Source organism: Ovis canadensis, chromosome 5 (genome assembly GCF_042477335.2).
Source record: "Ovis canadensis isolate MfBH-ARS-UI-01 breed Bighorn chromosome 5, ARS-UI_OviCan_v2, whole genome shotgun sequence".
Classification (NCBI taxonomy): Eukaryota; Metazoa; Chordata; class Mammalia; order Artiodactyla; family Bovidae; genus Ovis; species Ovis canadensis.
This window is the reverse complement of record NC_091249.1, coordinates 52,432,150-52,457,349: the sequence shown is the minus strand read 5'-3', so window position 1 is coordinate 52,457,349 and position 25,200 is coordinate 52,432,150. Positions and strand designations below refer to the sequence as shown.

The 25,200-nt window shown below is 37.3% G+C and overlaps 1 protein-coding gene across 6 annotated transcripts; it reads left to right on the top strand.

Moving 5' to 3' along the window:
* The first annotated feature begins 412 nt into the window (after nucleotides 1–412).
* Nucleotides 413–22,183, top strand: CLK4 (CDC like kinase 4). 6 transcript variants are annotated; one of them, XM_069591835.1, is made up of 15 exons: nucleotides 638–776; nucleotides 3,817–3,977; nucleotides 4,775–4,841; nucleotides 7,529–7,587; nucleotides 8,694–8,916; nucleotides 10,002–10,092; nucleotides 10,493–10,559; nucleotides 13,928–14,044; nucleotides 14,136–14,302; nucleotides 14,509–14,603; nucleotides 14,852–14,981; nucleotides 17,731–17,813; nucleotides 20,698–20,777; nucleotides 21,498–21,588; nucleotides 21,670–22,183. In XM_069591835.1, exons 4-15 carry the CDS (start codon nucleotides 7,535–7,537, stop codon nucleotides 21,808–21,810), a joined length of 1,338 nt encoding a protein of 445 aa, XP_069447936.1. In that variant the 5' UTR covers nucleotides 638–776; nucleotides 3,817–3,977; nucleotides 4,775–4,841; nucleotides 7,529–7,534; the 3' UTR covers nucleotides 21,811–22,183. The 6 variants fall into 6 exon arrangements, with proteins under 6 accessions (XP_069447933.1, XP_069447934.1, XP_069447937.1 ...); XM_069591833.1 differs by lacking the exon at nucleotides 4,775–4,841 and having other exon boundaries at nucleotides 592–776; XM_069591838.1 differs by lacking the exon at nucleotides 10,002–10,092 and having other exon boundaries at nucleotides 650–776.
* Nucleotides 22,184–25,200: the final 3,017 nt, after the last annotated feature.

Here is a 25,200-nt window from a genome sequence, read left to right as displayed (position 1 = left end):
GGCTCAACTACACTATCCCCAGCACCAGTCTGGACCTGGTTACCGAGCCGATTTGGGGCTTGTCTCTTTCGTGATGACTGCCTGAGTTGAGGGATTGAGGGCCGGAGGAGAAGGGGACGACAGAGGATGAGATGGTTGGATTCCATCACTGACTCAATGGATATGAGTTTGAGTAAACTTCGGGAGTTGGTGATAGACAGGGAGGCCTGGCGTGCTGCGGTTCATGGGGTCGTAAAAAGTCGAACACGACTCAGCGACTGAACTGAACTGAGGTCCTCCGGTAGGCGGAAGGGAGGCAGCCAAAGTGCCATGGTGCGGCCCACTTGGGCGGAAGAGCAGGAAACGGAGCCTTCGTCGCCTCTGCTGAGAGGTGCAGCATTCAGAATAACCCCTCCCACAGCTGCAGGCAGGCGCCACAAGCTTAGGGCGTTTCCGCCCAGTTTGACCCAGGTGCTCCCAGAACGAAAACAATCTACGGCGCAGCCTCAACCAAAGCGGGTCTCAGGGCGCGGACTGCTGGGCGGGGAGAACTGCGTGGTGGAGGGCGGGGCCAGCCCTGACGTCACATGGAACCCGCCCCTTAGGGGTGGGGAGGGAGTGCGGGAGCTCTGTCACGCAGGCGCGTTTTCCTGGTGTGGGCGGTGCTAGAGGCTGCCGGGGGGTTGTAGGGAGACGGCGCTGCCGCCATTTTGTAGGGTGTTTGTCGCAGCTTTTGGAGAGAGAAGACGGCGGTTTGCCGACAATTCTCGGCCAAAGGGCCTTTTGTTTTTGCGGAGGTAAGGCTTCAGGCACTGTGTTCTGGGCTGGGCGGCTTCCCAGTTTTGTAAGTCTCGAAGCCAGGTGTCGGAAAAACGACGGGATTCGGGGCCTCGGCGACCGGGGTGCGCTTGGGACACAGCTCTGCTTATGACATTTAAAACCTAAAGTTGCCCGGGCGTCATAGTAGATTTAAAATCTTAGGGATAAAAGGCCTCGGCTCTGCCGCTAGGTTTTTTCAGAGCACCCAGGCCTCTCGCATCATGGCAACTTAGGCCGTGCTTCGTCCCGCCGGTCAGAGTGAGGACCTGTCTTGGAACCCTTCTAGAACCGCCTGGAGCAAGTATACTCCTAGGTCAAACCTTCCCCTGGGTACCTGTCCTCAGCTGTTGGTAGCATTCGGGGATTTTCCGGGGTCAAATCTCTTAAGTGCGCCAAAGGCCCTGGCCAAGTGCCCTGGCGGATAGGCTGGGGCTGTGGACTGGGCGTCCGAGGAACTGCAAGTCTGCGAGTTCAGGTGGAATTTAGCTCGTGCTTATGAGATGTAAATATGGAGAGACTCATCCATTGTGCAAACTTTTTAAAGTGGAGCGTGTCATTATTGCAGCAGATTTGCATTTCTGATGCTTTTGAATCACACTGTCTTTCATTACTTAAGCAACCGTGGTATGCTTATCCTGTCCTTTGGAAACAGCACTCCAAACTGACCGGGTCAATCTCCTGATCTCATTTTATAGCTATCTTTGTATGCTTGTGTTCCATACATACACCTTCAGGCTTTTTGTTATCAGGTACATCCTCTTGGAGCCATCTAATCATAACTTTAACCTTTATAGATATTTTAAAGCCATATATATAGATATAAAATTGTTGGGTAAAATAGAGTGTTAAAAGGCAGTAGAGAATCAGGTTTCCAAGACGGATATAGGCATATCTGGTGTTTTTTGTATCTGGTGTTTTTATTGGAAGATGTCTGATGGTTCTAACATGTAGAATTCTTACTAGTTAGAGGTAATGCAGTAATTTTAGGGGGTTGGGTTTTTGTTTTTGTTTTTGTTTTTTGTTTTGTATGTGAAGGAACTTAATTTGTGTAACCTGGGTCCGGGATTCTTTTCTTGGCCTCCTAAGAAAATAATTCTGAATAGCAGTGAAGGAGGGCTTCCTAACATGAATTAAAACAAAAGTAGTGAACTTGGCTAGAGAAATAAAAAACTTTGGCTCTCCCAAGACTGTTATTTTAATATTTGCACATTGATAACTGGTTATATAAGAATTACGTTTTGTTCACAGGTGAGCTAGTTTTGGCTGGCTGACAGTAGAAGGAAAAAACTGAAGCAGACATGTTTTGCAAAAACTATGTATTAGTCATAATAATAAGCATCAACGTCAGATGGGATTTCGCTTGGTATGATTTAAGAATGCTTAACTAAGCAATTTTAAAGTTCCTTTGTGATTAAAATACAGTTGGGGTAATCAAAGGGTCAGAAGAATTCCACTAAAAATAGAGTTCTTTTTATGGCTTTTCTGATGGTCTTTTTTGCTCCTTAATTTATAGTGTGATTTATTTCAGTTTCCCATATTCAAATGACCTATGAATAGGTCAAATCCAAATGCTCACTTACCAATTTCCAGTGAGAACCCTAACTAGAGTTTTAGAGCTTTTGTTTAACTTAACCAGTGCCTTGTCTGTCTTTTTTAAAGCAAGCTAAAAGAGAAGCTGCATATCAGAAGTATGTGTGATGGGCATAGCGTTAGAATCAGTAAGAGAAGTGAGTTAAAAGACCTGAGTATTAGTGGCTTCAGGCTTTGATGGCATTTTAGCTATATTTTCTTAGGAAATACCTCCCAGGAGATGCCTCATTTCAAAATCTTTTGTAAACCATTTGAAATCATTTAAGTTGTGTTACTTGAATTCATTTGCTTGTTACTGAGTCATTTGGTCAAACTGAAGGAGGTTAACTAAGCTGGCTTTGTTCCAGTTTACCTTTTTCAGCTCCTTGCTTGGTTGTGAAACTCAGGGCCTTCAACAGAGTTTGGACAGCTGTTAAAAACGAAGCTGCTTTGTGAAAGAGCTAAGATGTGGAGAGGCATAGAGATGACTTGTTAGAATACAGATCCTAAAAAACTTAATGAAGTTTGTAGGTTGCTGTCTGATTTCGGTGTGACCATATTCGTCCTTATAGGTTCATTTTCTTAGTCATGCCAGATCTACAACAGATATGTTTAATTTTAAGAAGGCTCCAGGATGATTTGAAAATAAACTTGTGGTTAGAAGAAATGAGTTCATAAAATGGCTTTTTATTGCTCTTCAGGTTCTCAGTTGAATACTGTGTTCTATTCACACCCTGAGTTCTATTCAAAGCTGAGAGTCATTCTCAGGATTTAGAGAATGGAACTCTTGACAGAGCAAAAGGATCTTCATTAGTGGCTCTTGCCTTTAAAACAAAGTCATCTCCTGTATTAGTATCCCTAAGTATTTCTCTGACTTCAGTTATTTGTGTTACAGTGTTTTGCCAAAGGTGCATTATACTTGGTGATACTTGTTTTAAACTAGCTCACCTTTAAAGTTAACATCAATAACTTAGAGTTTGATAATAGCAGTAATTTAAGAGGTTATTAGTAATTTACCATAGGAAAAAGGTAAGAAAGCTTCCCGGATGGTGCAGTGGTAAAGAATCCACCTGCCAAGACAGGAGACACAAGAGAAAGACTCTAAGCCTGAATCCTGACTCTTTATTTTTAAAATAGCAGTTAGCGAATGTTAGTTGAAGACAAGCACCAAACTCAGAATTTATCCAGAAGAATTGAAAAAGAAAGTATGAAGGTCTCACAGTGTTATCATTTAGTATCAGGATCTGTGTGCCACTTAGAATCAATCATCTGACATACCAGTGGGATAGTGCCCCCATGCCTTGAGAAACATTACCTACAAACATCTTAGAACCTCTGCGACCCCATGTCTTAGGTGTTTTTGTATTTAGTCAATATTAATGTAAAGTACCGTATTTACTAAACAAGCCTTCTCTGATTCCACAACTCACTTTTCATTTCCGTTAACAGATGCGGCATTCCAAAAGAACTCACTGCCCTGATTGGGATAGCAGAGAAAGCTGGGGACATGAAAGCTACAGTGGAAGTCACAAACGGAAGAGGAGATCCCACAGCAGTACGCAAGAGAACAGATACTGTAAACCACATCACCAGTTTAAAGAATCTGATTGGTAAATTACCCTTGAACTAGTACCATTTTAACACACATAGTTTAAATGATTTGCCATTAGATTGTATAGCTTTCATCTGTCAAATTGTTTTTATAAATCCGTCAACAAATACTCATTCAGAAAAGATCTCCTGAGTGTCTGTTATATGCTAGACATTACTGTGAGTAGAACAGAGTTCCTACCCTCATGAATCCATTTGGGACCTATGGGAGATAGTTGACCCAGTCTTGCTGCCAGTAACGGAGTGGTGTGAAACGAGACACAAAAGTGGTGATAGGACACACTCGAGTGAAGTGATTAAAGGACCAGCAAGTGCTTTCAATTTGTATGTGAATACTAGGCAGATGTGTACATTGGGCATTTATTTAGGGCTCCACAGATGAGAGAGAATGAAGGGTGGGGAGAGTTACCCAAATTAGAAAAATAGTGTGCCTGTGAGAATGTTAACATGCTCTGAGGATTAGTTGCTTATGCTGGATTGTAGATAAGACCAGTAAATATATTTGGGAATTTTCGAAGCTTGGCTGTTTTAAGAACCATTCCGTTGCGTAGGCAGTAGCCAGTAATTTAGGGAAGGGCCACGATAAAAATACCAAATGGCATGTGTCCTGTTTTAGTGTATTTTTACCAGTGTAAAATTTGGAGGTAATACATTTATGTAGAATTGGAGGAATTTTGTAAAGTTCCTAAATGATTAAACAAAGCCTAGGTGAGTGGTTTCTTTCATTTTGTCCTCCATTAATTTCCCTTTCTCATTTGTTTTTGTTGGTTCTATGTTTTCTCCTTGTTTTGTGCAGATGTTCCATTGGGACTGTTTGCCAGATTGCTTTCTAAATTAGCCAGCTGGGGTTACTTTAAAAAACAGTATGTAATTTTTTTCCTTTTCCATGCTAAAACAGACCTGTTCTGCAGAACAGTGAGCTTATTGGTAATCAATGCAGACTAATCGTTCTTTACATTGTATGAAAAGAGAATCTCTGCCAGGATTTCAATGACCTGAGCTAAATTAATGTACTATAGAGATTATCTGTATCCTATATTAAATACAAAATACTCTGTAAGGCATAACGTCATAATATTATTCATGTTTATTCATTATGTAGGTAAACAAGAACTGGTATGATTGATGAACAGTTCATTTATGTTATAATTGTATAAACATGATTGTGTAATAACCGCTAGACTAATAGTTTCTTCTTGGCACTAGAGATGTCTGGTGGTAGTTACTCTCCATAATCTGGAGTAGTCTAATAGTCTTTCTAAGATTCAAAACTTTACAAGAGTGTTTTTTAATAAAATTACTGAAAAAAATGAAAAATACAGAAATGTATGAAGGTAATTTTGATAGGATGCTAATCCCCCATTATTTGGATGTAAAATTATTTCTGATTATTTTTAAAAATACTTATGTGTACAAATCTTTGCCTCTGGTATTTCTTGCAAATAAATTCTAAGAAGAGACAGGACAGTTTAGAGTGACAGGACAGTTTAGAGTGTGAACTCTTAGAAGACTCTTGCTACATATTTATGTATTTTTCCAGAAAGTTTGTACCAAGTTATATTCCCTACAGCTTGCCCCTTCATTTTCTCATCAGTCTTGGTTATTTTGAAATGCCAAGAATAGTGTTTTGTTATAATTTGAATTTTTAAATTTCTGTTGAGTTTGTCCTCTGTCATATATTTACTGACCACTGAATATTATTTTTTAAATTGTAGTTCATTTTGAACATTATTTTTGTATTCTTAGCCTTTTTCTCTATTAAAGTGTATTTTCCTTACTGATTTATAAGCAGTTTTATTGTATATGAGTTACCGAACCTTTTTTCACATATATTGTGAAGTGTCTTTATTTTCCTGATTCGTAAGTAGCCTGTGAATTGCCCGGTTTCTACAGGCTTGATTGGTTAATTCTGCACAGGAAAACTGATGCAGCTGTGAACACTCATTTTGTACCCTTAAATGTCTTCCTGTAACATAGAGTTGTCACTAAATCCTGTCTGCACTCTTCTGACTGCAGCCCTCCAGGCCCCTCTGTCCATGGTATTTCCCAGGCAGGAATACTGGAGGGGTTACCATTTCCTTCTCTAGGGGTTCTTCCCAGCTTGGGTATTGAACCTGTGTCTCCTGCATTGGCAGAGGGATTCTTTATTGCTAAGCCACCAGGGAAGTCCCTGTAACCTAAGAATATCAAGCCTTACACAAGTGATTCTCAAACTGTAGTGTGAATAGGATCACCTTGGAGGTATGTTTAAAATGCATATTACCAGATTATTCAGTGAGCCTCACCTGAGGCCAGGGATCTTCATTTTAAATAATTCATTATTTTGATATTGTTAATAAACCATCCTCTGAGAAACGCTGTTTTAAGCTCTTCAGGCTGGCGTGCAAGATTCTGGATGATCTGTTCCCAGCTTACTTGCTTATGCATCCCTATTTGAAAATTGCGCTTGCTGAAATTATTTCCTAAGTAATATGTAGACAAACTCATCTCTGAGCCACTGTGGTTAAAGTGCTCTATAAATGTCAGATGGTAATATGCCATTTTTATCCCGTCTCGTTTCTTCTACTTTTTACTTTGTCCAAATTCTGATTTCCCTTTAAGATGTAAATCTTCTCTTTTTCATGAGACTTTCCGTGACCGTTTTAAGCATTTTGAGATTTTTTTTCCCCCTCTGTGACCCTAAGCACTCATACAGGCTTTTGGCATTTCCTGCATTGTTGAGTCATTATTTGTTGGCAGAGATTTTTGCCTCATATATATTTTTTATCTCCCACAGGACCTGTGTGGAAATAAAAAGGAATGAGCATAGCCTCATTAGTCTTGGCTATTTTGAAGAACTATAGTGAAATATTCACTGGGTGATTAGTGAATATTTTTAGAAATGAAATCAATCTGTTCATCCTGTTCACTCTGTCCATGTAGCCTTTATAATTCTGTAGATTTTGTTTATGTAATCTCTAAGCTTTGGTTGTTACAGGTTGAAGAAGTCCTCAGCTTTTTATTCTCATGGTATTACTTCACCCTGTCTGTGTTATTCTGAAGATTATGGTTATCAGCATCTCTAATCTCATGCACCAGTCCAGCTAAAGATAATTAGTGTTAGTTTTTTTTCTGATTAATTTTGGCCTTTTATGGGAAGGATGCCTTACAGGATTAAACAGGTGTGCCCTTCAGAGTATAGTAATGTCTAGCTTGATGTAGGTACCATGTGGTTCCAAGCAACTGATAGACAACCTAAAGTCTTACCCTAACATCCTGGATTGTTTCTCCAGTGGCTAGAACTTAAGGCTGACACTGGAGAAAGGGGAAAAGGGGTTTCTGCATCTCCCCAGCCTGGATTTGATGCCAGCCCTGTTGAGTAAGAGTTTTAGAGATGCTTCTCCTTTACTTCTGCCTAAACCAGCTCCCCTGTGAAAAAGAATGACAGCATATTCTGGGGAAAAGAAACCTATTGGTGAGGGCAATCTAGTCAACATCTGTCACGCCATTGCTTGTTAGGATTATTTTAGCTGATGTGTCTGACTGGGCAGGTGTCCCCTCTCTCCCTCAGTGCTCCATGTGCATCCCTCTTGAAGCTTCACACTCTGTTGAAGAGGACTCTCATCCCAGGTAGAGAGGGGGATGGGAAACTGGGCCAATTGAATGTGTGTCTTTTTCTTTCCGTCAGATCAAGGCTGCTTAACTGAAATCCACTTACTTCCTGAGGTCCATGGCCTCTGAAATATCTCGCCAAGTTTTGTTTATGCGTTTTTGCATTTCTTACAGGACAGGGTCCATATCTTTTATCAGAATTTCAAAGGGATATGTAGATTCAGAAGTTAAGCACTGTGGTACCAGGTGATGCTATTTTCCCTGAATTCTTGTTTATTTCTCACGCAGGAATGACAGGAAATTCGAAATACACAGGGAAGTAGGGGGTTAGGTAATCCTAAGCAAGCAATTACAAGATCTTTTTCCCATTTAAGAGGAATACATTTTAGATATCTTTGGCACGTGAAGCAGCCTTCAAAAACTGTGTTGTCTATTTCTTAGAGGATATAGGAAGCTGGGAATAGAGAAGATGGGATAGGTGAGGTGTAAAATTGGCACACACAATAGGATTTAGAATGTGCTCTTCAACCATAGCAAATCATTTTCCTTCTAGGGATCTTGGTTTAGCCATCTATAAAATGAAAGGGCTGAAATATATTTGATTATAGCTCTGATTCAGCTTTCTTGAGAAAATTCTCTGTGCCAGAGAAATCTAAAATTCACTTACATTATGAAAGGAATCCTTTTTGGCCTGTCTCGTATTGTGTATAGTTCTGAAAAAAGGAAGAGAGCTTAGTTACAGATGGGTATATCCTAAGACTGATGAGTTTCAGAAGAGCAGTTTTGTGATTTTTCTTTGGTCTTAACTTTGACCAGAAGATAAAGGGACTCTTAAGTAAGCACTGAATATGTTGAATGATTTGACTCAAACTATATTTCTTTATTTTCAAACTTTATTTCTTGATAGTAGTATATGTTAGTAGAAATATATGAACACATTTACTTGTTGGTTAAAGTAAAATTATTTAAGTTTTATGAGTTAAGTATAAATTGATCCATCAGTTTGTACTTTTTTCTTTTATTGAGTTAGCTGTTTAAACCAGCAGTACTTGAGAGAATGTTTTATTTTTAACCATACTATTCTAGAATGAAGAGTGTAATTTTTAATTTTAATGTGTTTGCAGTCATTATTTAGAAGCAAGGTCCTTGAATGAGAGAGATTATCGGGACCGGAGATACATTGATGAATACAGAAATGACTACTGCGAAAGATATGTTCCTAGACATTATCACAGAGACATTGAAAGCAGTTATCGAATCCACTGCAGTAAATCTTCAGTCCGAAGCAGGAGAAGCAGTCCTAAAAGGAAGCGTAATAGACACTGTTCAAGTCATCAGTCACATTCGGTATGATTCATTTTGTTTTTAGTTTGGGTGGATACTTACTTGTGTGTAAAAGCTCTTATTGGGCCAATAGTTTGGAAAAGTTTATGATACTGTATGAATATAATTGTGTTTAAATTACTTGAATCCTTAAAGGAAGTATCAAAATTCTTAAAACTAATCTGTATTTATTGCTATTAGTTAGCCCTCATTTACCTACATTTACTCATTTTCTGTAGACCAGATCGTGAGTTTCATAATTTTAATATTTAAAATATTTTTATGCTTTATAACAATCTTATAAAAAGAAAAGGCACCCATCTTTTCTTTCAAACTTTTTTTCTAAAAGAAACCTATTTCCCAATACTTGGAAACAAATATAGAAAGTTGCACTGGTGGATACTTAATCCTGAATATAATACAGTCCCATAGCACAGTGCATCATTATTGCAATTAGTTACATTGGAGTTCTGAAAGTGGGTGCTGAATGGGAAATTAAATGTCCAAAAAGCCTGTTCTTTTTTTAAATTCACATATCTTCACTTGTTTGATAAGTAAACTGAGTTAATTATTTTCCTCCCCAAGTTTTCTTCACTAGCATTGATTAGATTGAACATTGGAATTAACTAGCCTTTATTGTCCCCTTATATTTTAATCATGTATGTTTAAAAATATTGCTAAATAATAAATTTGTTGAACTAATATTGACATTTCAAAACATTTTTCTGACAAACTAGACATCCCAACTCACAGCATATGCTATTTTATAACAAGAGATTAATAGATCATGACATTTGCATTCTTTAAATTTCAGACTTCAATTAAGTCAGTATTTTAAAGAGACAATTGTGTTGTTTTTTTTCTATTGCCACTTTAAGTATCTTATCTGAAAATCTGTTCCTTGCCATGTTTTTCTTCTGTAACATAAACTGTGCCCTGTGAATTTCTGGGGACTGAATTTGAAATTGCTCCTGCCAACTGTTCGTGGCCTGGTGCTTATCTGAATGCCTGAATATCTCCCCGCTGAATGAATTGCGTATTCTGCCCTGAATTCACTCTGATATATTGATTGGCTGGACGATCTTGGTGCTGCCCACTTGCCGTTCCAGAAGAGCCACCGAAGGAAAAGATCCAGGAGTATAGAGGATGATGAGGAGGGTCACCTGATCTGTCAAAGTGGAGACGTTCTAAGAGCAAGATGTATAGAATATTTTTCAACACTTTTTAAACTTTGCAGACAGAATAATCTTTTTAAGAATAGTTTGTCAGCGGGGGGCTAAAGAACTCTTCATTGCTTTTTTGTTTTGTTTTTCGTGGGTTTGTTTGTTGTTCTTTTGTATTTCTTCTTTTCTATAGAGTTTAAATATTTCTACTCTAAAGTTCCAAAATAATCAGTGGAATTTGAGATTAGAGCAAGAAAGATAGCTCTGTCTGAATTGTTTTTGTAACAGCTGAAAATAAAATAATTTTGAGTGCTGAAACCTTAGTTATGCTTTGATAGAGATCATTTGAAAATATTCCACACTTAAGCTTTCATTGTTTGAATAACTGATAATTTGTGCTCAGGTACTTACACTTCTTTCTCCCCCCCTCACTTTAGATGAAATCGTGGATACTTTGGGTGAAGGGGCCTTTGGCAAAGTTGTAGAATGTATTGATCATGGCATGTAAGTTTGTTTTTTCTGTTTTGAATATTCTAATATTTTTGGTGGGGAAGGATCCATAATTTGGATGAAATTGAATTTAACTGGTAGCTATGTGTTTCCTGGTAGGTATAAGTATTCAAAATTTCTTTAACTGTATGATTTATTTACCATGAATGTGAATTTTGATCAGGCATGTTGAACATTATCAGATGGAGTCAGTTGAAATTAAAGTGAGTGGTCCAGTGAAGAGTTTCTGAGAACGTAGGCCCTTAGCTTTTTAAAAAAGATTTGGAGTGCTTTACCCCACTTCTGAATTGCAGAGACAATAAAGCATGGCTAATCTTGGTTAAAAAACCTTTATTTCCAAAATATATTATTTGCACATTAGGGTCAGCTTCTTAAACTATGAAGAAATTACTTAAAGCCTACAGAATAAAGTTCAGAGTGAGTTATACTAACCTTTTTGTTGCTTGATCCTCTCTGCTTCAGTTTTCATGTTTTGCCCTAGAATATGTATTCTGTGGTTGCAAGTTTTTTTGTAAGTGAAACTTGTAAAACTGTTGAGGGAAAAGTGCACATTTTTAAATTGACATCTAACTTTGTCATCATAAAATAGTTGAGGGTATAATTTCCAGCTTATTTTAGGTATTGATTTTTTTTTAGTAAACATGTATCCTTATGTTTAGGGGAATGTGAGTACAATAGCTTCATACTTCCTGTCATCCAGGAACAAACTTTTCTTGACTACTTAGAAATGCTTTTTCCTTGAACTTATTTTTATTCCACTTTTCATAAAGAACATTTTCCTAAATGTCTTGTTTTATCACCCTTTTCTCCCTACCACAAAGATGTGAACATAAAGTAACATTTTAAGATATTTTGAAATACTTTGACTTCGTGAAAGTGTTAGTCACTCAGTTGTGTCCGACTGTTTGTGACCCCATGGAGTGTAACCCGCCAGGCTCCTCTGTCCATGGAATTCTCCAGACCAGGAATACTGGAGTAGGTAGCCATTCCCTTCTCCAGAGGATCTTCCCAACACAGGGATCGAACCTGAGTCTCCTGCATTGTAGACCAATTCTTTACCATCTAGCCATCAGGGAAACCCCACTTTGACTTATCAGGGTTGCTAAAATAATCCAAAGAATTCCCATGTATTCTTCACCCAGATTCCACAAATTTAACATTTTATAGTATTTACTCTTTCATTCTCTATATTCGCGTATTATATGTATTTTCAAATTTTGTCTACTAATTTGCAGGTTAGATTCAGATTTCACTAATTGTCCCATTAAAATTTTCTTAAAATATCTTGAGATTCCAAGACTTGAGTATTTGAGACATTCCAATTAATAGTATTCAATTTGATCAAGTACACAAAGATCTGTTACAGATTTTGATACTAGACCTAAAATGGGTTTCACAAGGTGGCTCAGTGGTAAAGAATCTGCCTGCAATACAGGAGACCTGGGTTTGATCCCTGGGAGGAGAAGATCCCCTGGAGGAGGAAATGGCAACCCACTCCAGTATCCTTGCCTGGAATACCCCATGGACAGAGGAGCCTGGCGGGCTACAGTCCATGGGGTTGCAAAGAGTCAGACACAGCTAAGCACTCACCACGCATGGTTACTACAGTAGCATTAGCTAACAGTTACCCATCTTTCATTTTTATAGCTATTAGCCCTTAGAAGACTTGGCTGTACAATTAAACAGATGAGACAAGAAGTTTTGTCACAGCAGTTTTATAGTAATTCTTTTTTTAAATCCATTTATTTTTAATTGAAGGGTAATTGCATTACATGTTGTGTCGTTTTCTTCCATACATCAACTTGGATCAGCCATAAGTATACATAATGTCTTCTCCCTCTTGAACTTCCCTCCCCATCCCACCCTTTTAGATTGTCACAGAGACCCCGGTTTGAGTTCCCTGAATCCTATAGCTAATTCCCGCTGGCTATCTGTTTTACATATGGTAGTGATTATGTTTCCATGATACATGTAGTAATTCTTTTAAGCCTTGAGATATATACATCATAGGTTTTATAATCATCAAAATAATTTTTGAATGATTTACCAGCCTATAACTTCTTTAGGGCCTTCTTAAGCGAATTGGAAAGATTTGCTATCCAACCACTAGAAAAATTTGTTTGCCTCAAAGATTTTTCTTTTTTTTTTTTTGGACATCCTAGAGCACATACCTTGCCATACTAATCTTCACATCCATGAGGTTTTTTCTAACCTGAAAAGGCTATAGTGAAGAAAACAGGTTTGAATGCTGGCTTGTTTTCAAAAAGGTCAGCTTATTAGGAAGGAGGACAAAAGGAAGTTGCAGATTTGGAAACCTTTGTCCTCAAAAGCATTCAGAGATGTATCTTTGGCGGGGCGGGAGGAGGGTGGCTTCACATGGCTTGCAAGATCTCAGTTCATCATCAGTGATCATACCTGAACCCACGGCAGTAAAAGCCTGTGTCTTAACTACTTGACCACCACTTCCCTCTATACTTTGTAGGAAGTATTCCTTGGTGGCTCAGTTGGTAAAGAATCTGCCTGCACTGTAGGAGACCTGGTTCAGTCCCTGGGTCGGGAAGATCCCCTGTAGGAGGGCATGGCAACCGATTCCAGTATTCTTGCCTGGAGAATCCCGTGGTCAGAGGAACTTGATGGGCTATAGTCCATAGGGTCACAAAGAGTTGGACACGACTGAAGCAACCTAGCACACACATGCACATGGACGCCCCAGTCTAAAGCACACTGCCCTAGATTGTAGCTATTTCTACCTATTGGCATCCCTGAATGAACTAAATATTTTTTTCAGCTTCATGACTTAATGATGGTGTCTCTTTGCTGGAATTTTCTCCCAAATCTGATGAATTGACAGTTGTCTTTCAGGGCTCAGTTGTGTGTCTCCTCTTTTCTGAAGATGTCTAAACTGCCCTAACCCCAATCAATAGGTTCTTTCTTCTGTCTACTCCATGTCAAGCACTTGTAACCTTTATGATAAGTTGTTTGTATCTGTCTTTTCCATTAAACTGAGATACATAGGACAAGCCTTTTTTAATCACTAATATCTGTGCACCATCTGTCACAGTCAATCTCTCTTTGTGAATGACCAAATGCTTTCAGCAGTAGTATATTCTATTCAAGGTTTATATTTTTATCCTCCTTCTCCAAAAGGGGAAAAAAAATCTCAGTAAATTTAAGCTTTTGGAAACAAATATTAGCATTCACAGGTATTAAGAGACTCATCACTCCATGTAAAGTGAATTTTGTTCAAAATGTTTTAAAAACCATTAATATAGAGCTGCTATAATAATGCCCTGAAAGATTATTTTAAGACGCATGTCTTCAACCACCTCCTGTACATTCATCCTTCTCATTTTGTTTCTAAGGGATGGCATACATGTAGCAGTGAAAATTGTAAAAAACGTGGGACGATATCGTGAAGCAGCTCGTTCAGAAATCCAAGTATTAGAGCATTTAAATAGTACTGATCCCAATAGTGTCTTGTAAGTATAAACTTGGAACTGTGATCCATCACGTTATATGAAATAGTCAAAGTTCTAGGAACTGAATCATTTTTATTTTGATCTGTTTTAGCCGATGTGTCCAGATGCTAGAATGGTTTGATCATCATGGTCATGTTTGTATTGTGTTCGAACTCTTGGGACTTAGTACCTATGATTTCATTAAAGAAAATAGCTTTCTGCCATTTCAAATTGACCACATCAGGCAAATGGCATATCAGATCTGCCAGTCAATAAATTGTAAGTACACTTTGTTAAATTTTTAAATACCAGTAAATTAAAGTTTTTATTATATAAGTAACATATCAAAGCATTGTCACTAAAACTGCACATATTACAAGTAAAGATGAAACTGCTTTTGATTCCTACATCTATCACCAATCCTCCCATCCCCCAATATAGATTAAATTTGTCAGTGAAACTAATGTCTTTTTGTTCTTTTGTAGTTTTGCATCATAATAAATTAACCCATACAGATCTGAAGCCTGAAAATATTTTATTTGTGAAGTCTGACTATGTAGTCAAATATAATTCTAAAATGGTAAGTTAAAGACTTGTTTTAATTTGGGTAGTTATCTTTAAAATTAATTTAGCTTGATATGATGCTTGGATGAGAAATTTTACCTCTAAGACTAATTATATCCTGGTGTTTAACCCCAAAAGGATAATCCTTTGCCTTTCTCATGGGGTTATATTGAAAATCAAAAAGGCAATTCATGGGCAAGCCTTTTGGAATAGTGCTGTAAAGTATTTTATATATTGGTCTTTGTGTTTATTCAACTTTTCTAGAAACGTGATGAACGCACACTGAAAAACACAGATATCAAAGTTGTTGACTTTGGAAGTGCAACATACGATGATGAACATCATAGTACTTTGGTATCCACACGGCATTACAGAGCTCCAGAGGTCATTTTGGGTCAGTAGACACCAGACTTCCTGATACTTTAATTGAAAACGACATTTTTGTTCTGTACAGCTTCTATTGCGGGGGGCCAGGTAGTGGGTGGATAGTTGTGATTTTCTTAGCAGTGTACAGAAAATGTTTTCTGTTTCCATAAAAGCTGTCTGGTCATTGCTATAATTATTTTTCCTAAGTGGGAATAATATGATACCATCTGTAAAGATATTCCAAGTGGTCGTTATTTTTGAACAAGTCAGTCCTACGTGATGATAAGAGAACAAGTTCTGTTGGCTTAATTACATCATATTGTGGTTTTTGAAGTGATGGGAACACCTATTTTTGTCTCATCACTGAAGCTTGTTGCGGATGAAAATGCTGAAGATCTAGTGGGCAGACATCTGTATGCAGGGTGGATGATAAGAGGGAGCTTAGGGAAAGAGCATCTTGTGGCTCAAAATTTATAAGTTAATCACCAGGTCATGTTGATAGAGCTGGGAACTCAAAGACAGCTTTGAGGGGCTTGGAGACAGTGGGGAAAATTCAGATCAGGTGACACTGGGAGATATAATAGTTAAATGAAATAACCATAATACTTGGCTGAATATAAGTTTTGACTGAGGTTGGATAGTAAAAACATTTTCATGGAATCACTTTTTACCTTTTTGTCCAAGAAGACTGGTAGTTCAGAATAGGAGTATGAAATCAAGCTAATGATGTTTATCTAGAGTAGAGGATTGGTAAAAGTGTAAGGAAATTAAGAATATTTTGTAGAACTAGCCAGTAGAACTTTCCATGGTGATAGAAGTGTTGTATCTGTACTGTCCGATATGGTAGCCATTAGTAGCTGTAAGTAGACTACTGTGTACTTGCAGCGTGGCCAATTAATTTAAATTTTAGATTTAAATAGTGATGTGTAGCTAATAACTACTACATAGGACAGTGCGGGTTTAGAGCTTGTCTTTGAGGTTGATGTTACTAGGATTTCTGCTTAGTGTGATCTGAAAGAATCTGCTTCTGTTGCAGTAGTTTAGAAAGTATGTTCATGGTTGAGGACTGAAGGCTGCAGTGAAGGTAAGAGAAGTGTGTGGAAAGAGATGTGGATGGAGAGGTATTTTCAGAGCTTAAAAAGAGATAAACTTGCTGGAACGTCCCCAGTGGTTAAGTGGTTAAGATTCTGCTCTTCTACTGCAGTGGGTTTAGGAGACTTGAGATCTTGCGTGCTGTGCAGTGCAGCCAAAAAATTAAAAGAGATAACTTGCTGTGTTTTATTAATTTTAAGAAGCAGATTTTCTCCCACATTTTAACATATGGGAGAACACAAAACAATTGGCATTTTTTTCTTTGTTATTGGCATGGAAAACGGCAGTGTATCTTATACTCAGTTAATGGCCTTTTCCTAGGTTGGGTAAGATATAGTGATTCTTGGTATTAACACAGTCCCATGGGTGGCCAGGCTGTAAATAGTTGATACAAATCCGAAACTGGGGTTCTTGGTCTTCAGGAGAAAAAAGAAGAGATGGAAAAATTAGAAGCATTCATTATGTGTTTGTGTGAAGTGTTACTCCTGAAGATAAAGGCAGAATTAGATTGAAGAGGAAGTCGTAAGAGGAAGACAGTTGATCTTACATCTTGGGTGTGGGTAACAAACAGAAGTTGGGAAATTCTGGTAAAACTGAATGATGTGAAATTCCAGAGTGTTAGAGCTAACCCATAACAGAATGAGATGATGTACAGTGGTATGCTACAGAACGTTACAGTCATTTGCTAGAAAGCTGGACTGGGAGAAAGGAGTGATTGGAAAAGAAAACTTTTCATCTTAGGTCCAAGCTCTTAGTCATTTGCAAATTTTTTATGTGTTACTGTAAGTAGAAACAGACTCCATCTTCCATTTGTTCAAATGATGACACCCTGTGAGGGTTAACAAAAATGACCAAAGCAGAAGTTCCTTGCATATATCGTTCCTTCCTTTGTCTTTAAATTCAGTGATACTTCTAGAAGAAATTAAAATGTCTTTTAAAGTAGGTTTTTAGTACATTATTGTTGTATTAAGTACTTAAAACTTTGGAAGAGGAAAACATCTGTGGTTTCTTCGTTTCTTTCTAATTAAATATAGACTTAAGGCTAGGTGTCTTTTTCTTTTTTGAATAATATTACTATTGATAGTTCTGAAGGAGAAAGTATAATATAGAGCATGTATAGACAGTCTGAAAGTACATATATAGATACCTCTGTGTGAACTTTTAAATGACTGTATTTCTGCTTATGGGTGCTTAGAATATCTGTAATATCTATTATATATGTATCTATTATAATTCCTACATAATTTATGTGGTACAGTATTTCTTTTAATGGAAACAAACACAGATATCAAGCTGATAATTGATAGGGGGTTAGTAATTGCATTCTGAGGACAATTGTTGATCTATATTTGCATTAATGTAAAGTTTTATAGAACAGCCATGAACTGGATATAACAGAGTTCCTCTTTGCATAAGCAATTTAAAGACTATGAAACATTTGCTAGTCTCTTGTTTTACATAAAAAGCCTATTCCCCTAGGTTAAAATACTATAATTTGATATAAGGATGTGGAGGACTCAAAGGATACTGAATAATGTTTGCTATAAAACTAAAAACGTAAGCTGTGGATTTACTATCATTCTTCTAAATGGGCTATATAAAGAGAGCACCCACATAGGAAAAAATTTAGTGTATTAACAGTTAAATTGTTGCATAATAAAATGCTTGGTTTTGTTTTTAAATAGCTTTAGGTTGGTCTCAGCCTTGTGATGTTTGGAGCATAGGTTGCATTCTTATTGAATATTACCTTGGTTTCACAGTCTTTCAGGTATGTATTTACTAAATGTTATTTACTAATTCTTTGCTTTATATATGTATGTATTTTTGGCTGCAGTGGGTCTTCATTGCTATGCACAGGCTTTCTTTGGTTATGGTGAGCAGGGGTTCCTCTAGTTGCACTGCACTATAATGAGCTTTAAATGTTAAAGACCTGTTGAAGTTTTGGTTTCTATTTTGAAAAGTTGCCATTGTTTATCAGTAATCTTAAGATTAAAATTTGCATGTGCAAAATAGTCATCCTTTAAAACCATAATGAAATGAAATACTACTCTCAGTGAATGGTCATAATTCATTCTGCATGTGATTGAAGATTTTAAACACATGGTTCCTATTGAATATGAAAAACACGGTTCATGTGACCGTGATCCATTTTGTGTGTGTGTGACATGCTTTCATAAATTTATGTTAGTGCAACTATGGTCAGTTTTCATTCAGTTCTGGTTATGTTGCACTTGAATTCAGAAACAGTACGTTGTATCAAGCATCTGTGACACTTTAGGCACATTTCTAAGCACTACGTGTACAAAAATGAAAAGACAATCTCTGACCTCAAAGAGGTCATACACAAGATAGATAATGTAAGAACTGTTGAGTATAATGTGCTATTTGTTAAAATGGAACATTGTAAAAAGTGTGGTGGAAACCCAGAAACAGTGCACAGCTAAGTTTCCTTAGAGAAGGCATCACTGAGGAAAATAGAGAGTTTAATCCATGCTATGAGGAGGAGTAGGAGTTTGTCATAAGGCTAGAGTATGTGTGGTGGCCATATCAGGAAGAAGAAATTGTGTTCATAAATGCAGCGGGCATACAGAAAGGTACTCTAGTTGAGGAAGAATGAATAGTGCTATCAAGTGTTTTGGATAAATAGAAAAATAGTGTCAATAGGCAAGTACTGACACTTGTAGTGTACTCATTTGCCATAGAAAGATATTTGTTTTATCCTACAAGTCAGTTCAGCCCCTCAGTCAAGTCTGACTCTGTGACCCCATGGACTGCAGCATGCCAGGCTTCTCTGCCCTCCTGAAGCTTACTCAAATACATGTGTATTGAGTCAGTGATAAAATTCAACCATCTTATCCTCTGTCATCCCCTTCTCCTGCCTCCAGTCTTTCCCAGCATCAGGGTCTTTTCCAATGAGTCAGTTCGCTGATCCTGCAAGTCAGTGGTTTGCAGATACAGACTGGTCTAAAATGAAAATGATTTTGTACAGCTACCATTCTGGCTTTCAAATAGAAATTATCCCTCCTTGTTTTTTGTTGTTTGGTGGGTTTGGTGTTTTTTGTTTTTGTTTTTGTTTGGTATTAAAATGTCCCTTTTATGAGATGATAATAGTTATTTTTGAAAAAATAAAAGTCTTTACTTGGCAAAGTAAAAGGACAAAAATGTTATTTAGGTCTCCACATCTTTTCCTTGTAATTTTTCTTAATGTCTGAAAGCTCAAACTCTTGAAAGCTTCAAGTGGTGTAACCATTGAAGAATTTGAAATAGGGTTGTAATATGATCAAAGTATGTTCTGGGCAGGGTGAGGGCTGTTAGGGCGTTCCTAGCTAATTCTGTCAAGGTTGATTTGAGGTTATGACAGTGCAGGATGAGGAGGAAGCTGCGATGAATTAAAAGTCATTTAGGTGTCGGTTGCAGAATACATGTATTTACTACTGTGGGGCACGTCTTGCTGTAAAAGTACTCTAGATAAGTTTGATATCTAGAAAGTAACTGTTGTGCCATTCCTAGGAGGTGTTATCTGATTTTGTGGTAGTAAGCTGTAGGGTCAAGGGAAAAGTTGAGCATAGTGCATGCTTTCTTCATTCTGACACATAAAAAAATTTTTAAATGGTTTTATGGTTATAAATCACGGGATCTTAAGCATGGATTATTAACTTTGGTTTGAGATTCTGTTTATATTTGGATTCCACCCTCCAAAATGTCTTCAGCTAAGGTGCTTTGTGAAGATATAGAGCTTGTATTATTTATTCCTGTCATGAATTAAGAATATAATTTTGAGAGCAGTGTGCTAGGCACAGTAGTTAATGGGTTCAAAAAGCATTGCTCACAGACTGCTCTCCAGAGCAGAGGTTGGCAGACTGTATCCTGCCTGATGTCTGCTTTAAACAATGAAAAAGAATATGTGATAAAGACTATTTGTGACCATCCAAGCCTAAAATATTTGCTATCTGGCCCTTTATAGAAAAATTGCCAGCCTCTGCTCAAGGAGTGTACGGTTTCAGCTGTCAGTTTAACAGTTTATTCTACTTTAGCCAAAACTCTGTTACTATGTAATGTAAGAATAAAACTCACTTGGGTTCACAGCTCGTTTCCTCATTTATGAACTATATAATATTGAGCTAGTATCTTAACCTCTCTGAAAGTCATGTTCCCACATACTTAGCTCTGGGTTGTAAGAATTACTGGGATTGTATTTTTATTATCTAGGATTAGGAAGTGTTACAAGGTTGCTATCCATTCAGTAAATGGAGGTTAGTTAAGCAACTGATAAAATGAGACAGATTTTTGGTAATCTTCCCCAGGCATCTTAAACACTGCAGTAAATACAAATAAATAAGGAAAAACTGTTCAGTTTTACATTAAACAGATTATTCAAACTTTGGAAATCAACTCTACGGCAATAAAACACATTTTAAAAACCTGTTCACCATCTGCTATACAGCCCTTACTGATCCAGTTCAGAAAGACTTCAATTTTACTGGGCTTGCATTAGATAATACAGCTCATGCAGTTATAGTCCTCTGAAATGGAGTGTAATATGAGTTGTATAATTGTCTAACCTGGTCCTTTTACGGAAGCACTGTTTTGTTTCCCTTTATTGCATGTACAGAAATGGGAAGTGCTAAGTTTCTTTTTCCTACTTTTTTTAGACTCATGATAGTAAAGAGCACCTGGCAATGATGGAACGAATATTAGGACCCATACCAACACACATGATTCAGAAAACAAGGTATGTTTTCTAAGATTAAAGCCCTTGGGTACGTACAGTGGCCTATATTCACACTACAGAAAATCCATCTTTGTTATTGCTTATTCTGAAAACTTGTAGATTGTGGATTTTTTTCATGAAGTCAAGTTTTTTGAAAAGTAATTCAGTGTTTACTTTGTGATCTAGTAAATAAAATGGTGTTTTTATATTCAGGCTAACCTTTGCATAAATGTTTTCCTAGGTCAATACAAAAATAATACACAGAGTAGTAAAAAGACCTTGATTTTGGAGTCATATCAGTCTTAAGTTTGAATTCCACACTTTTGCTAACTAGCTATATGTCTTTGGACAAGATACTATATAAGAGGTTTCAAAACATAGCTTTACCACAAGTCACCCATAGAATTGTTAAAGATTTTCAGCCTCATTCCAGATCTAATGACATCAGAATTTACACAAATGGTTATAGGAACCTGTTTTTAAAGCTGGCATTGTTACACGTGGTATTTGGGAACAACTTAGGTGGGATACTAAAACCTTATAGGGTACAAGATTAAGAAAGATATAATTTAAGATATCTGATAAATAATTATTGTTGAGATTTTTAGAAATTGTGTGCTTATGTATATAGAGAGAGCTGCTTATGGTTCAGGGTTCTGTCTGTTACCCTGTTCTCTGGTGAGGGCAGGGTAAGCATGTGAATCTTTTTTTAAAACTAACCGAGACTTCTCTTTCCTGTAGAAAACGCAAGTATTTTCATCATAATCAGCTAGATTGGGATGAACATAGTTCTGCTGGTAGATATGTTAGGAGACGCTGTAAACCGTTGAAGGTAAGTTAAAAAAGATACGTGTTTTTTTTTTTTTTAACTTTTAAACTATTTTTTAATGTCCTTTAACATTTTTCTCCTCAGGAATTTATGCTTTGTCATGATGAAGAACATGAGAAACTGTTTGACCTCGTTCGAAGAATGTTAGAATATGATCCAGTGAAAAGAATTACTCTGGATGAAGCATTGCAGCATCCTTTCTTTGACTTATTAAAAAAGAAATGAAATGGAAATCAGTGGTCTTATTATACTTCTCTAGAAGAGATTACTTAAGACTGTGTCAGTCAACTCAACATTCTAATATTTTTGTAAACATTAAATTATTTTGTACATTTAAGTGTAAATACTGTATGTTTTGTATCAATAGCATAATTATCTTATTAAGCAAACATGGTCTTGATAATGAATGAAATATAAAAGCTAAAATTAATTTTCCTTTTTTGAGATTAATTACCATTTTTAAAAACCTTTGGAATATCCTTTGTGTCCAGTGATAATTGTGATTGACCTTGTGTTTTGTACATGAAAGTTGACTCTTTGAAGTGATTTTTTTTTCTTTTTTTGAGTAAAAGAAAATCTTGACTACTTCACTCTTAAATGACTATACCTCACACTTTTAATTTTTTTTCTGTAGTTGTTGAACAGGTAATAAGTATTCTTAATTCTCAGGCAGATATTAGAAACCAGATCCGATAGGAAATGTTTGCTGTTGAAATTTCATTAAATTTTAAGTACTGTGTTCTGTTTCCTTGGGTGATGTCAGTGGTGGTAAGTAGCATGGAAAGACATCAACTTGTGCATCGTGATAGGTTAAGGAAACCACATACACAGTTCATTTACGATTAAATGGGAGGTTAGCTTGGAAAGCCCTATTTTCCAATGGCTATTTATATCACATACATAGAAATAGAAGTTCTTATTACTGAGGTATTTAATGCCAAATCTTCTGGTGTTGAAACTGCTAGTATCTATTTCCTTATCATATGAAGTATAAATACTTAAACCTCAGCCTATGAGACTTTAAGGTTATTGTTAAGCAGCTTATATTTATGTTAACCTTTATTGGGGAAAAAAAAAAAAAACATGATTTGAATGGAAAACACCTGGATAAGAAAACTGCAGTTTTCAGACCCTATTTGGCTAACATGACCTTTTTGTTTGCCTGAAGGTATTTTTCCTTATTATTACTAATTTCACACTAAAAACGATATGGTAAACATTAGTTTTTTAAAAAAAAGTTGTTGATCAGTCTGCAAGGTAAAAATATTTTTGTTGTAAAATTCATGATCGATTATCCGGATACAGGTTTTTTGTTGAAGGTATGCCCATTTCTGAAGTGCATTACCAAAGACTTGAGTTTTATTGCTTTTGAACATTAAGTTTTAGTATGATAAATAGTGAAACCAAGGTGGGTTTCTGTATGGAATCCACTGGCAGCATTTGCACATACAGTAGAGATACATTCCTGAAGTTGGCTAGAAATTTTAAAGAGCTGAAATAAATTTTGGCAAAGCATCACTGCATAAATTATGTTAAGGCCCCTGATGCAGTCTACGTGTAATTGAACTATGTTATATGTAATAAGGTTTTTTAAAGGCGCATTTGATGAAAAGGTTTTTGCTGAACACAGTTATAGAAATTAAGGAGTCAGCCATCCTTTATTTTCCTCTCCATTTCCATACTGCTAGTGCCACCGAACTACCTAAGCATCCAACCTTTCCCTACAAGTACTTCCGAGTTCCCAAATGAATGTTTACATTCTCCCCTATCAGAAACTCAAATTTATTTAGCTGATACCAGGATATAGGAGGGAGGGGGAAGAAAATCACATTATTTCTTATGAATAAGTTAATGATTGCTAATCCCTTTCCTTTCTGAAAAACGTTTGCATTTTTTACTGAAGGATACTTGCTAGTTTCTAGGCCTAATTCATGCTGCTGCTGCTGCTGAGTCACTTCAGTCATGTCCAACTCGGTGCGACCCCAGAGACGGCAGCCCACCAGGCTACCCCGTCCCTGGGATTCTCCAGACAAGAACACTGGAGTGGGTTGCCATTTCCTTCTCCAATGCATGAAAGTGGAAAGTGAAGTCGCTCAGTCATGTCTGACTCAGTGACCCCATGGACTGCAGCCTTCCAGGCTCCTCCATCCATGGGATTTTCCAGGCAAGAGAACTGGAGTGGGGTGCCGTTGCCTTCTCTGGCCTAATTCATGGAAGTTTAGGAATTAAAATGAAACTTCAGTGAACTAGGTAGAAAAAGTTAAGTGGTGTGAGGATGGTACTCCATCACATGAGTGTCTACTAATTTTTCCTGTCTTCTGGAAACTTGGTTTCCTTTTGTTTTTTGGGTTTTTTTTGCTTTGCTGAGTCGGTTTTGTGGTGCAGCATGTGGGGTATTGCTGCCTAGGTAGCTCAGTGGTAAAGAATCCATCTGCTAATGCAGGAGATGCAAGTTCAGTCCCTGGGTCGGAAAGATCCACTGGAGGAGGAAATGGCAACCCACTCCAGTACTCTTGCCTGGATAATCCTATGGATAGAGGAACCTGGTGGACTACAGTCCATGGGGTCGCAAGAGTCAGACATGACTTAGTGACTGAGCCACACGTGGGATCTTACTAGGTTCAAACTTAAGTTTCAGACCATGAATTGTATATCTTTTTAACTAGGTTCAAACACATCATTATTAATCAAAATAGAAACCATTATTATCAACATGTTTTTACCAACAAGAAATAAGTTTATTCCTATAAAGTAAAAATACATGCTTTGGGATTCAGTAAATTTTTGGAAAGCATTTTCCCTGCAGAAAGCTGTTGAGATGTTTAAGAAGTCATTTGGCAAGAGGTCAGGTGAATGTGGTGGGTGAGGCAAACTTGGTAGCCCAGTTCGTTTAACTTTTTAGAAGTAGTTACATGATGTGCAGTCGGGTGTTGTGGAGAAGCACTAGACCTGTTGACCAGTACCTGCTGCAGGCATTGGAGTTTTCAGTGCCTTGTTGATTTGCTTAGCGTGCTTCTTAGGTATAATGGCTTCACCAGGATTCAGAAAGCTGTAGTGGGTCAAGTGGACACCAGAGCACCAGTGACATGACCATTTTTAGGTGCAAGTTTGGCTTTGGTAAGTGTTTCGGAGCTTCTCAGTCCCAACTACTGAGCTGGTCATCGCCAGTTGTTGGGTGTATAAAATCTACTTTTCATTGCACATAACAATACAAATGAGAAATGGTCCTTTAGTGGAAATGATGAGAATTTTTTTGACTTTCGGTCAGCTTGAAAGGCACCCACTTAACCGAGTTTTTTTTAACCTTTCCAATTTGTTCAGATGCCGAATAACCACAGAATGGTTGACTTTGAGTTCTTTGGCAGCTTCTTATGTAGTTGAGAATCAACTTTGAGCATCAGCTTTGCTGATTGCTCTCAGTTGGTCCTTGTCAACTTGCAATGGCTGGCCACTGCACTCCTCATCATCAAGGTTACTGTCTTTGCAAATGATGTTGCGAGTTTTCTCTGCTGTTTTATGACCTATTTTGAACTTGAATAAGAAAATTACTCAGTTTTCCTTTTTGTGTAACATCATCTCCCTAGTCTAAATATAAACAGCCAAATATTGTCATTA